This window comes from Plasmodium reichenowi, chromosome 11 (genome assembly GCF_001601855.1).
Source record: "Plasmodium reichenowi strain SY57 chromosome 11, whole genome shotgun sequence".
NCBI lineage: Eukaryota > Apicomplexa > Aconoidasida > Haemosporida > Plasmodiidae > Plasmodium > Plasmodium reichenowi.
This window is the reverse complement of record NC_033656.1, coordinates 1417206-1433234: the sequence shown is the minus strand read 5'-3', so window position 1 is coordinate 1433234 and position 16029 is coordinate 1417206. Positions and strand designations below refer to the sequence as shown.

The following is a 16029-nucleotide window of genomic DNA, read 5'->3' as shown; positions in this document are numbered from 1 at the left end:
TTAATATATAAATATATGTATATATTTTTTTTTGAAATACCACATTTATATTATTATTATATTTATTTTTTTTATAGTCCACAGATATTATTTATATATGTGTATATTAAAACAACAAAAAAAAAAAAAAAAAAAAAATTATATACCTTATACATAATATATATATATATATATATATATATGATATTTATTAATAATTCTTACAAGAAATGTTTTATTGAAATACTATAATCTATAATTATTTAAAGTTATATCATTTGTAATAAAACAATTAAATATATTTATCCATGTATATATAATAAAATACCTTTATTTAAAAATTTAATGTATGCATATATTTTTTTCAATGGTGTATTCTCTCTTTTTTTTTTTTTTTTTATTCCATTTATTAAAAAAAAAAAAAAAAAAAAAAAAAAAAGCGGTTAAGAAAATTTTATTTATATTATAAATATTAAAAAAAGTAAAATATGTATATATAATTTTAAAAAAATTTAATATTTGGTTACACATATATTTAATGTATATTCTTCCTACCTATCTTAAAATAAAATAAAATAACAGTTTTAAGTTGTAGATCAATATATTTTCCATAACCATCCAAAATAAAATATATACATATATATATTTGTATATTTGTATATTTTTTTTTTTTTTTTTTTTTTTTTGATGGTGCAATATATTAAATAGAAAAAAATAAAAGTCACAAGTATAAAATTTAGGTATATTCTTAATATATAAATTTTTTTTTTTCTTCCAACGAATTTATTTAAAAAATTTAAACATATATAATATAAAAAGAATAGGTTGGTTATATAATGAAACATATATAAGTATATATATATTTTTTTAATTAAGAATCAAAAGTTGTTTTAAACATTTAAAATCTCAATGTTCTTAAGCAGTATTTAAAAATATATTTCATTTATTTTTTTAAATCCTTATAATTATATTAATACTATATTATGTTCAATAATATAAATTATTCGAGAATATATACTTATAACATTATTTAGGTATTCATATTATTACATAATAGTTGGAGTGAATAATAAACCTCAAAAATATATTATATATGATTTTTTTTTTTTTATTTATTCAATATTTTAAAAAATGATATAATTTTTTAATATATAAAGGAAAAAAAAAAATCTCTCTTTTTAGAGTATTTTTTCATATTTTAATCAAATTAAATATTATTCCTTTTCTAAAAATAGAAAAGTATTTATATCTTTATGAAAGCATATATATATTGTACAGTGTAAAAGTTCATAAATTTATAAGATTGACAAAAAATAAAAAAAAATATGCACATTACTTCTTTCATTTTATATGTTCCGTTCTTTATATTTATTTGTACTATGAATTATAAATCATTTTTTACAGCTATTATCTTTTCTTTTTTTTTTTTACAATTTTTAAATTAACTTATTATTATTACATAATATTTAGATTATATGTGTATATTATGAATAAATAAATAAATAAATATACATATATATATATATATATATATATATATATATATATAATATCTTTTACACAATACGCCTAAATTTTATAGTTGTATAATATAAAAATAAATTTATATTTATAATTAAAATAAATTTTATTTTTTTTATTTATTTTATATATTTTTTAAAAATTTTTAATTTTTTTTTTTTTTTTTTTTTTTTTTTTTTTTTGAAATGAAATAATTAATGGGGAAATGTAATTTTGAATATATTAGAGTGTCTGATTTAAAAATATAAATATAATATATTTCTTACAAAAAAGAAAAGTAATAAATTTTATACATGCATAAAAAAAAAAAAAAAATATATTATATATTTATCATTTTTGTATTATATATATTTTTTAATATTATACCTTTTATTTATTTTATTTTTATTTTTAGTATGTCCAAAATAATTCTATTTCATATTACATATATATGAATATACATTTTAAAAGAAATGATATGCTTCATTATATGTATATGTAATATAATATATATATATATATATATATTTCTTTTTTAAAATTTTCCCAAGGTAAAAAAATTAGAAATATACACATATTTATACATGTATTTTATTAACATATAATTTCCGAATAGACTTATAAAAATATTATGAAAAAAATAATATAAAAATTTATATTTATAGTAGGATAATATATATATTTTTTAGTAAAAATTCATATAAATTATATTGATATATATATATATATACATATTTTTTTTTTTTTTTGTGTTCAATTTTTTAAAGTGCCATAAATATATATGTAAGAATGATTTCTTTAATTGTTTTAATAAAAATACATACATACATACATACATATATATTTATATATATATATATATATATATATATATATATATATATATATATATATTTCATGTTCATCCTCTTAATATTTTATAATTATTCTTTTGAATATGGTGACTTTATATGCAGACAATATATATAAATATATTTTTATATAATTGTAAATGTACTAATTCTTGGTTATTTGTGTTTTTGTATAGATTGGTATGTTTACATATTTGTACTTTTCATAATAATTTTTTATTTTTATATTATTATTATTATTTTTTTTTTTTTTTATTATTATTTTACTTTTTATTTTTTTTTTTTTTGTTAATAATTCCCTTGTAAAAGTTTTATGCTTTTATGTTATAAAGTAGGGAAAAAAATTGCATATTTGTACAGACATATAAATATGTATTAATAAATGTATTATGTGTGTACCTTTTTTTTGTATTTGTTTTTAATTATGGTTTTTTTTATCTAACAATTAAGTTTTATAAAAAAAAAAAAAAAAAAAAAAATGTCAGATAGTAAAAAGAATTACAACGAATCTAATGTACGATATAAAGTGAAATATTCAGGAAAAATATTTGGTAATAATATGAAAAAATTAAATGAAAATAATAATCATGATTTTACAACTGCTGAAGCAGCATGGATGGAAAAGAAAAAGAAATTATATAAAGATACAAATAATCAACCTTTATGGGATTTTCGAAAAATTCAAATAAATCCAACAGAAACTGATGAATTAATTAGTTTTCCATCAAATAAAATATCCTCAAAAAATTACGGAAAATATTCATTTATATTTAAAGGATTATATGAACAATTTTTGAGATTACCAAATATATGGTTTTTATTAATTTCCTTATTAGAATTTATCCCACAATATCAAAATCTGAGTAATTATATGTATTATTCCAAACATTCTTCTTTTTTCTTACTTCTGTTCTTTATATGTGTGTCTATTATAAAAAATATATATGAAGATTCTAGAAGATCTAATATAGATTATCAAATAAATAATAGATTATGCCATATGCTGGATGGACCAAACTCCCAATTAAAAGCTGTAAGATGGATGGAATTATCAGTTGGTAGTATAATTAGATTAATAGAAAATGAACAAGTTCCTGCAGATATTCTTTTATTAAGTTGTAATAATTCAGAAGGAGTTGTATATATTGAAACTTCATTACTTAATGGAGAAACTAATTTAAATAAAAAATATTGTGTAAATGAAACAAGAAATGAAACATCTATATATGCAATAAGTAATATTAGAGGTAGAATAGTTTGTGAGAAACCTAATAGTAATATGGAATCATTTAATGGATCTTTAAAATTAGATGCACATCCTCGTGCCACTTCATTATCTATTAACAATGTTATATTTAAAGGTTCTCATATTAAAAATACTGAATATATATTTGGTGTTATATTATATACAGGTAATGATACCAAAATTATGAAAAATATATCTAATAATAAACACAAATTAGGATATGTAAACAAAGAATTAAATTCTTATACTATTATCGGTTTAATCTTTACATTCATATGTGTATTTATATCTGTTTTATTTAAATGGACTGAAGATGATAAATTTAGAAATGGTTCTCATTTTTTTTTAATTACTGTTAAAGATAATATATGTGAATCTATAGTTAAATACACATTATTATATTCTAATATTATACCTATTAGTATATTAATATCAGTAGATTTAATTTCTATATTACAAAGCATTCTTATTGAAAATGATAATCATATAAGTACATTCGAAAATTATGAAACATCAGAACCATCTACTATTGATGATATGGATAATGAATTAGGTGATTTTAAAATGGATAAATCTCATACGTTTTTTAAAAAATATACTTATTTTTTAAATAACCGTAGTAAAAATTTTACTAACAATAGATATTCCTCTACAAATACTGAACGCGCATCTGATTTTAGAAGAAGCTTTTTTGGTACTTTTGATAAATTAAAAACTATAAAAAGATATTTTTATAGTATTAAAAGTAAAATTAAATCTATATCACAGTCAAATACTCTTTATAATAAAAGTTCGGCAGGCGGTAGTATTATACGTTCAGATAAAAATAAACAAACTACATTTTCAAAATCGTCTATAGATATTTTTCAGAGAACAAATAATAATGGGCATTCCCAAACGTTGGATCATAATAATAATAATAATAATAATAATAACAATATTTGTAAAGAAAAATATCAAAATGTAAATAATTCAAAAAATGTTTATGTCTCTGAAGATTCATCAAATAATAAATATAAACAGAACGATTATCTACAGAAAAGTCAAGAACAAACTGAGATTCATTCCATAAATAATAATAATTATTATAATAATAAAAATGACAATAAATTGCAAAGCGAATTTAGTAATCATAATTATAGAATCAATGCATATAAAAGTAATAGAACTACAAAAGATGATACATATAATAATAAACATATATCATTAAATAGTAGAAGTAAATCTAATCAAAAAGGAATATTAATAAATAGTAATGAAATAAATCGAAAGAAAAAAAAAAATCTTCTCCAAAAAATTTTTCCCTTTTTCAAAAAAAAAAGAACAAACATTTCAGAAGATTTATCTAAAAATGTTTTTAGAAGAAGTAAACAATTAAATATAAATCATAACAATAGTGAAAAATATAACCTAAATGATTATGATGAATATGGATGGGGATTATGTTTAAATTCAAATATGCATGGAGATCTAGGAAATGTAGATTTTATATTTACAGATAAAACAGGAACTTTAACAAACAATAATATGACATTTAATATGTGTTCTATAGCAGGAAAGACATATGGATCCAAATGTAAAAATAAAAAAAAAATATATAATAACGCTAAATCTAATAATGATAATAAACTTAATTCTTATGATAAAAATATATTTAAGAAGAAGTTTTCTTCTGAAGCATCTATAAAGAAAATTTCTTTTGTTAGGGATTTTTCAAATAATGTGAGTTCAAAAAATGATCTAACACTTGATGATCCAACAGAATTAATTTCTGACGAAGGGAATAATTACCTTAGAGATAAGTATGAACATACATCTGATAAAAAAATGAATACCAACAAAAACAGAGACAGTGTAAATAACAACAACAATAACAATAATAAGGATGTCAATAACAATAAAAATAAAAATAATAATAATTATAATAGTAATAATGATTATATTAAACAAAATGGGGAATGTAATATATATAATAACCAGAACAATACAAATAATACACATAATAATAATATATATTATGATGAATATAATAATACAAATGAAGGGAATATGAAAAATAGTAATGTAAATAAAGATACCAATTCTAAATATAATAAAAAGGATTTTATAATCAACACATCAGATATAATAAATAATAATAATGACCAAAAAATAAATAATATAAAGTACAAATATAGCTCTTCATGGAATAGCAAAGCAAAAAAATCTAGTTATATTAATTTGAATTCATATAATAAATATCAGTCCTTTCAAAATTCGTCTATTTTATCATCTTCTTTATCATCTACATGTTCATCAGAAACTGACGATGAAAATGTATCACAATTAATGTATTATAGTTCTTCAAATTATGATAACTTAGATATAAATAATGATATGGATAGTACTAAAACCTATTCTCATTATACAGAACAAAATTATTATAATAGTGTAAAAGATGATAAAGATGATAAAGATGATAAAGATGAAAAAGATGAACACCAAAAACACAAACAAAAAAAAACAAACAAACAAACAAAAAATATACAACAAAATCAAAGTGATCAATGGGAAGATAATAGATATACACAAGAATCAATAAAGAACCAATATTTTTTTGATAGAAATTATCAAACTTTTTTGATGAAACAAAATTTCCCAAGACCAAAAAGTTTTAGATTAAATATGAATTCCAGTTCTGTTAAAGGAAGATGTGATTTTAATGATACAAAAATATATAACGATTTAAATTCTCAAAGTTGGAGAGGATACTATATTGATGAATTTTTTAAATGTATGACGTTATGTCATGCTGTAACACCATTTATACAATTTGATTATATAAGAAATAAACATTTAACATATACAAATTCTAGAAGTTCTAAAGGAATTTCTAATAATATGGACAGATATAATATTAACACCACCACCAACAACAACAACAACAATAATAATAATAATAATATTAATAATAATAATAATAATAATAATAATAATAATAATAATAATAATAATAATAAACAGTTTTCTTGTGATTATACGAAAAATAGAAATGATATAATTTTCGAAACATCCACAGATTATTACGCTAACCAAGATAATGCGAAAAGAAAAAGAGAAAAAACACTTTTTGATAATGTAAGCCATTGTGGAGAAATTCAAGAATATAGCGATAACAAAAAATATAGAATGAAAAGAAGCCAAACGTGCAGTAATAATAGAAAAATATTTTCTAATCAAAGAAGCTTATACGATTATAGACATATGAATAATACCTTTAAAAATAAAAATAGCTATTTAAGAAATAAACTAAAATCAAAAATATTCCTTGATAAAAGTTATAGAAAGAGAAAAAAAAGTTCTGGAACTTATAAAGGATCAGATATATATAAAGGACTTGAAAAAAAAGAAACAAGCAGATGGAAAAGGTTTCTACATATGAAAGGGAGTAACAATAGAAATTTATTCTCAAGGATAAAAGATTTTAAATCTAATAGTATAATCTATAATAACCAAGACAAAACTAATGATTACAAGAACGGTTATTTTAATAATATTCATAATGATAATAATATTCATAATAATAATAATAATTATTATTATACCAATGAAAAAATTAATAGATCTTTTAATAAAAGACATAGTGCTGTTTCATTTAAGCAAATATCTAAAGAAAAATTAATTCCTATAAATAATGTTTTAAGTAATAGATGTGATGTAGAAAGTTATCCTAACGAAGAGTTGTCTTTTAGTAAAAAGAAAAAAAAAAATTCAGAAATTGTATCATTTGCAAGTGGAAAGAGTGATATAGGATTTGAAGAAAGAACAGATGCAGGAATAGCAGGAAAAAATATGGAACTCTCTTATAATGAATTAGAAAAATATAAATACGTAAAACATATAGATAGTAATAATAAATATATTAATAATAATAATAACAGTATACACATGAGCCATATGAGTAGTAATAATAACAACTTTGAATCACATATATATTTGGATGCTATAAAATATCAATCGAGTTCATTAGATGAAGAATGCCTAATATATAGTTCCAGTTTTTTAGGATATAGATTAGTATTAAGAAATAAAAATACCATGTGTATTGAGATTGATGGTTCATTTAATAAATGGTCCATTATAGGGATCAATGAATTTACAAATAGAAGAGGGAAAATGTCTATTGTTGTAAAACCTGACTCAATGGAATCTGGATCTATATTATATGTAAAAGGTTCGGATTCATCTATTTTATCCTTACTAAATTTAAAATATAGTAAATTTTTGGATAAAAAATACTCAAGAAAGAGAAGAAATAAAAATATGCAGAAATATAAACAAAAACGGGAAGAATATAATGAATTAAAAAGTAAAGATATTAATATAGAAGAATTCCAAAAAAGTAAATCCCTGAGTTTGAAAAATTTTAAGAATAATACACCGAAGGTTTTATTTGGTGAATGTACTCTGGATAATAATAATAACAATATCAATAAAAATGATAAAAATGATAAAAATGATAAACATAATAATAATAATAGTAATAATAATAATAGTAATTATTCCTATAATTATCATTATGATTCTAATAATTTAGATGCAATGGAAAATCAAAAGTATTCCTATGCATATGAAGACAAAGAAGATTGTTATTATACAAATAATGGCGAATGTAATAAATATAAAGAACGTTATAGAAGATTAGAAAAACAATTACGTAAATTTTCTGTGAAAGGATTAAGATCCATGATTTTTGCATTTAGATATTTAAGTGAAGAAGAAACTATTAAATATAAAAGAATGTATGATGATGCTTGCTCATCTATATATAATAAAGAACAAAGATTAGAAAAGGTTGCAGAGGAATTTGAAAGGGATTTAATATATTTAGGAATAACAGGTGTAAAAAATGGTTTACAAGAAAAAGTACCAAAGACAATTGATATATTAAATCAATCAGGTATACGAATATGGATGTTAACAGGTGATAATGTAGAATATTCATTACATGTTTCATTTTTATGTAAATTTTTAAATAAACATACCAAAATATTTCATGCAGCGTTAGAAAATAGTAATACCAAAAAATTAAAAAGAGAAGGTATGGCATTATATGAATTATTTCAATTGGAGAAGGAAGAAAAGAAACCATATGAAAATTTATGTTTATTAGTTAATGGTCGAAATTTACAAACCTTCTTAAATTATACTGATTTACAAACACACTTTTTAAATATGGCTTGTACTTGTGATGTTGTTATAGCTTGTCGAATTACAGCAAAACAAAAAGCATTTTTAGTACAGTTAATAAAAAATAGATTATATCCAACTCCAAATACATTAGCTATAGGAGATGGTGCAAATGACATAGCAATGTTACAAGAAGCGAATATAGGTGTAAGTATAATGACATCAGATTGTATTATATCAGCTGGATATTCAGATTATTGTATAAAGAAATTTTGTTATTTAAGGAAATTATTATTTATATATGGATCAAAACATTTATATACTATTAGTATTATATTATATTGGAATTTTTTTAAAAACATACTTCTTATATTACCAATTTTTTTTTATCAAGCTTATGCTTCTTGGAGTTGTGTAAAAATTTATCCAGAATTATTATATACCTTCTTTAGTATATTTTGGGTTTTTATACCTATAATATATTATATGTTTTTACAACATAATTTAAATTATGATATATTATATAATATACCATTATTTTATGCCTTAAGTAGAAGAAGATATAATATGAATTGTTTCAAATTCTTACCATGGATTTTTGAAGCTATATTTTATTCAATGATTATATACTTTTTTGCATATGCAGCACTTAAAGAAAATTCTCATTTGAACAATGGTGAAGTTATTACAATTAATACATTTGGAAATATATGTTTTATAGGATGTCTATTGATATCAATATTACGATTATTCTTAGAAGGATCCTTATGGTCTCCGTCTATACTTATAACCTGTTTTGGTTGCTTTTTATTTGTGTTTTTTCCATCTCTTCTTTTTATATGTTTTGCTTATTTATCAAATGAATATATAAGAGAAGTTTTCAGACAATCATTTTTGTGGGCCCCTTTATATGTACTATTAATATTATGGTTTAGTACATGTATTATTTCATATATATTTATTAATTTCACTAAATCCATATTATTTCCCAATATATATAATGTTGTAAATCATTGGTTATTTGAACAATATCAAGAAAAACATAATAAAAATAAATACATTTTCTCTTTGTCCGGTAAGAATAAATTTCTCAAGTTGAGAAAATTAGGAAAAAAAATTAAATTTAAATTTAAAAGAAATTATAGTAAAAAATATGATACAAATATGATAAGAGAACATCCTTTACTTCATCATACATTTAAATCTGAACAGGATCAGAATAAATGTAATGAGCAATTTTCAAAGGACCCCTTTATTTCTAATTCTTTACTGAAATCAAAAAATTGTAAATTTAAAAAGGATAGTTCTTATAGTAAGTCAAATATGCATGTGGATGAAGAGCAAACGTATAAAGGATTGAAAGTTGTGTTATCAGAGCAAGTTGTGCATGCGAAGGAAAATTTAGTTTCTTTTAAGAATGAAAAAAAAAAAAAAAATAATAAAAATACAAGCATGAATGTAAATGATAACATAATTACAAAAAATAATAACATTAATCTTAAAAATAATGATAATAATAATGATGATGATAATAATGATGATCATAATAATGATGATGATAATAATAATAATAATAATAATAATAATAATAATAATAATAATAATAATAATAATAATAATAATAATAATAATAATGATAATAATAATAATAATAATAATTATTATAAGAATAATAATAATGATCATAACAAAAAGGAATTTAAAGAGAACCATATTCAAAATAATTATGAAAATATATTTAATCATACACAAGTTGAAAATAACTTGATAAAAGGAAATCTCTCCATTAGGAACGACAACAACAGGAGTGATAATAAAAATGAAACAGATTATATAAAACAAAGTGATGAAGATTATGAAATGAATCATAGTATTACTTCTTTAAGAAAAAGAGAATGTATAAATGATTCAAAATATATAGATAATAAATCATATGATAATAAAATATCTAATAAACATGAAGAAAAAGATGGTTTAAAAAGTGATGATAGAAGTTTAATTAATAGTAATATGATGGATTATAAAAACGATTTCACGGAAAATGATACAACATATAGTTTTAACGATAGTCATTTATTTTATGATTTCCCATCAAATTCTAAGACAACAAAAGATTATAAAGTAATTAATTCCAGAATAGATGATTCTATAATGGCTGATATGAAGAATTGTTTAAATCCATTGAAAAATACATTTTTAGTAGATTTATTGCCCCCAGGGAAAAGATTCAGAATAAATGAAGACCATATATATTTTAAAAATAACGAACGCATGGAAAACATTCCTGAAGCTTTAGATGTCAATAAAAAATATTATCATATAATTCAAAATAGAGCTGAATATTATGATAATGATTCACTGTCTGAATTTTCATATACTAGTTCAAATAGTTCAATTAATAATAAAAAGAAAAATGAAAATGCACAAAAAGAAATAGTTAAAGTCAGTCATTTAATTAATAGATTTACTTTGGCATTTAAGGATATGCAATTAGAATCAGGATTTCAAATACATAAAAAAAATAAATTTTATAAAACATTCACACCTTGGTATCGTTTTATATTTTTATTATTAGGAGTATTCTTTTTATATGTTTGGAAATTAGAATCATCTTTGAGCCAATTATGGAATATGCCATCAGATGCATCTACTGATGTATTTATATTATTCTTATCACTTTTATTAGAATTAGTTCTATTAGCTGCAACTGTTACAACATTTTTCTCTAATATATTTATAGAAAATTTTAATAAAATTATTAGTGCTGTAGTTATATTAATAATAACGTACCATGTGGTTAGCTATTCCGTGACACATATCGATGGAGTATTTCAAGCAGTTCTATTTCCATTATATACATTTGTTATATTAAGATTACCTTTTGTTAATGCAGTTTTATGTAATATTATATTTTTGGGCTTATTCATTATACGATTTAATGGTGATCATTTTTTAGATAAAAAAGGGTTAGCACATTATATACCCTTATTTATTGGTGTCGATGTTTTTGTTGGCTTTGTTGGTTATCGATTAGAGTATAACCAAAGAAAAAATTTCTTATTAGAATATTCAGTAGAATCATCAAGAAGGAAACAAAGAGAAATTTTAAATACAATGTTACCCCCTTTTGTTGTTGACGAAATGATATATTCTGAATTAAATGAAGAAGGTATACCTATTTCATTAAAAGCCGAGGACATTAGTACTGTCACCATAATTTTTTGTGATATATATGATTTTCAAAATATTGTGGCCAGTATTGAACCTACTCGTCTTGTGGAAGTATTAGACAGATTATTTTTATGTTTTGATAAATGCACTGAACAATTTAATTGCACAAAAATTGAAACAGTTTTTGAAACATATTTAGCAGCTTGTGGTTTGGTAAAAAGGGAAAAAGATGAAGACGAGTTGGAAAATAATAAATATAGTAATAATAATAATAATAATTATTATTATTATAATAGAAAAAAAAAGAAGAAAAAAAATAACAATAACACCAACAACAACAACAACAACAATAATAATAATAATAATAATAATAATAACAACTTGAACAATAACAATAATAATAATAATAATAATAATGTTAATACTTCGGATGATGATGGTGATTTTTTTGAAGAAGATGATGCTAATAATCACCAAATATATAATCAAATGAAAGGTCAAGAAGATGCACATGATTCTATAGATTTTGCTCTATCCATTCTTCATGTAAGTAGTCATATTAAATATGAAAATTCAAAAATGATGTTAAAGAAAAATGATTCATTTGAAGTTGCTAATGATGATACACATAATGTAAATGACTCTCACAATAAAGACAAAGAAGAAAATGATAATACTAATACTGATAATAACAAACCAACAAGTATACGAGTCAAAGTAGGGATACATTCAGGACGAATTATTGCAGGTGTGGTCGGTTCAAAGAAACCACAATATGCCCTTTTTGGTGATACTGTTAATACAGCATCAAGAATGAAAACCACAGGTAAACCTGATTATATACATATATCTGAAGCTACGTATAATTTAGTTAAAGACGATAAAACATTAATTTATGAAAAGAAAGAAACAGAAATTAAAGGAAAAGGTATCATGACAACCTATCTATTGACATCAGTGATCGGCTTAAATTATCCATTTCTCGGTGAATATGTAGAAAAAAAAGGTCATTTTATATCAGACTTATATGAAGATGATTTAAGTAATAATCTAAATTATGATAAGACTCAAAATATTCTTGGATATTATTCAAATAAAATTAATCAAAATAATTATTGTAATATAAATGAAGGACTAATAAATAATAATATGAATACATTTAATACAATCGATGGTGATACAAGTAATTATTATGTAAATCTTAAAGATCTATCTTTGAATGATTTACCTAATGAATATATTAAAGATGTGAATACACATTATTGTGAAATTATAAAATTAAGAAACCTTAAAATAGGAACAGCTGTTGGATATCAATTAAAACAAAAAGATTTTTATAATATGACATTTTTAAATAATGGACTTAATAATGATACAGCAACAAATTTTAATCAATATATTGAAAGTCATAAAGATTTTGACGATATAAAAGATCTACGTATTGGTATGAATAAACTTTCTATAAGTGATTCATTATATTATTTGAATGAAAATGTAATAAGAAATGAACCAATAAATGAATACAAAAATAAAATAAAATTAAAAAGTGTAAATACAAATAGAAAATCCTATGAAGATGCACATTTAAACGCAGGAAATATTATACATACTAATAACGAATATCCTAATGGACAAAATATTGAAGAAGATGATGATTTATTATTAACCAATCATTATAATAAGACAAATATATATAATAATAATAATAATAATAATATATATGATGTAAGTAAAGAATTAATTGAACATAATGAAGAAGATTACAAAAACATATTAATGTGTTCCAAAAGGTGCAAAGATTGTAATGAAAGTTATTGTACTCCAAATGATTGTAATAACAGTGATCATGTATATCATGTAATGTATCATAAAAAGTTAAGTAATATAAAAAAAAATTATTTGAAAAATATAAGAAAAGATGCAAATATTAAAAAGGACATAGAAAAAGAAGAATTAAATAAAATACATTCAAATAAGAAATCATTTAATTTTTTTTATTTATTTTCTTATATATTTAAAATATTTCCATTTATTGGAAAAAAAAATAAGGAAGAAAAAAAAAATAAATCATATAAAAAGGGAGAACAAGATAAATCATCTAAAAGAATAATTGCTTTAAACAGTGAATGGATATTCTTAAAATTTAGTGATAAAAATTTAGAAGCAAAATATAGAGCACATTTTTATAGTAACAAATCAAATATTAATTCAATTGAACAAGCGTTAATTATATTTTTAGTTACATTTGTTATGCAAACTTTAATATCTAGTACGGTTTCTATAGTATTTATTGATCATAAAAGAGCAACACAAACATTACATATAAACTATTTTGCATATTGGTCAGTACGATCAGTATATACATTTTTTGGATTTGTGTTATGGCTTTTATTTCATTATAGAACACGGCCTGAAGTATCATCTTTATTAAACATAAAATGGATGATATTCTTTTTAAATTTATTATTCATATCAGCAGCTTGTGTATTTTCCATAGCATATTTATGGGCTATATCCGAAACAGATCAGACAACATCATATACGATATGGATGACAAATGATACAATCGAATTTTTTTTTTATTTAGTTATATTACATCATAACACAGGAATGTTATTCCAAACGTGTATCTTAGTAGATTTGTTATTTATTACTATGTCATTAACCTTTATAGCTACAAGTGTTGTAAAAACTATAACAACTGATTCAACAGTATTATTAATACCTTGGTATGTAGCTTTTAATTTAATTTCTACCTATTGTAAAGAATCAATAGATAGACGGACCTTTTATGCAAATGAAAGTGCAAAGAAAACAGAAAATAGAGCAACAGAACTTTTAAATGATATGTTACCCAAACATGTATTAGAAGAATTTCAACAAGATAAATTAAAATTAGCATATACACATGATAGATTGACATTTCTTTTTGCTGATATTTGTGGATTTACATCATGGGCAAATGGTGTAGATGCATCTGAAGTTTTAACATTATTACAAAAGCTATTTGCAAAATTTGATAACGATAGTACAAAATATGGATTATATAAATTATGTACAATTGGGGATGCTTATGTAGCTATTAGTGAACCAGTTACTGAAGATAATAAGGATTATGATCCAGTAGATGGTACAGAACGTGTTTTAGAAATGGCCTATTCTATGATTAGAATTATTAAAGAAATAAGAGAAAAATTATATATTCCCAATTTAAATATGAGAATTGGATTACATTATGGTTCTTGCGTAGGTGGTGTTATTGGTTCAGGGAGATTAAGATACGATCTTTGGGGTATTGATGTATTAACAGGGAATTTAATGGAAAGTAATGGTATTCCTGGAAAAATTAATGTATCCGAAACACTTAAAAATTTCTTATTACAGCAATTTAAAAATAGATTCATTTTTAAACCACATACAACAATAAGAGTTATATACAAAGATGTTAAATGTTTTATTATTACAGATAAAAAAGAAGTAGAATCCTCAAACCACTCTAAATTATTACAAAATAAAAACTATCTACTTAATAAAAAATTTAGCACACAAAATTATTTAGTCAAAAATATCTTTGCCAAGAAAAAACATTCAAGTATCTCTTCTAAGAATATTCATTCATACGATGAAAAAAAGAAGAAGAAAAATGATTTATTCTATATAAATGTTAACGATCGCCAGTCGAATTTGTAAAAACTCAAAAAATAAAAAATAAAAATTTATATATATATATATATATATATATATATTATATTATATTTTTAATTTATTTAACCATATAGATGACTAAATTTGTGTGATTTAAAAATATACTTAATTTTTACTTTATTATATAATATTATATATATATATATATATATATATATTTTTATGCTTTTCTTATTAACACATTTCATTTTATTCTGCATTTAATTAAAATGTATAATCCATATATAATGTATTTGATTATTTATTTTTTTGTTTTAACCATAATAATAAATATATATAATATGTGGATTATAAATAAAATATTTTTAAAGTATATATAACATACTCTTTTCCCTTTTTTTTTTTTTTTTTTCTTTTTTTTTCTTGGTATATACACAATTTTGAATATTTCTTTTATTCTATATTTAT

At 20.9% G+C, this 16029-nt stretch overlaps 1 protein-coding gene across 1 annotated transcript; it reads left to right on the top strand.

Moving 5' to 3' along the window:
- Nucleotides 1-2808: 2808 nt before the first annotated feature.
- PRSY57_1136800 (guanylyl cyclase) lies at nt 2809-15606 on the top strand (the record flags this gene model as incomplete). The annotated part of the gene is made up of 1 exon (XM_012908330.2): nt 2809-15606. One exon carries the CDS (start codon nt 2809-2811, stop codon nt 15604-15606), a length of 12798 nt encoding a protein of 4265 aa, XP_012763784.2.
- Between the last annotated feature and the right edge of the window lie 423 nt (nt 15607-16029).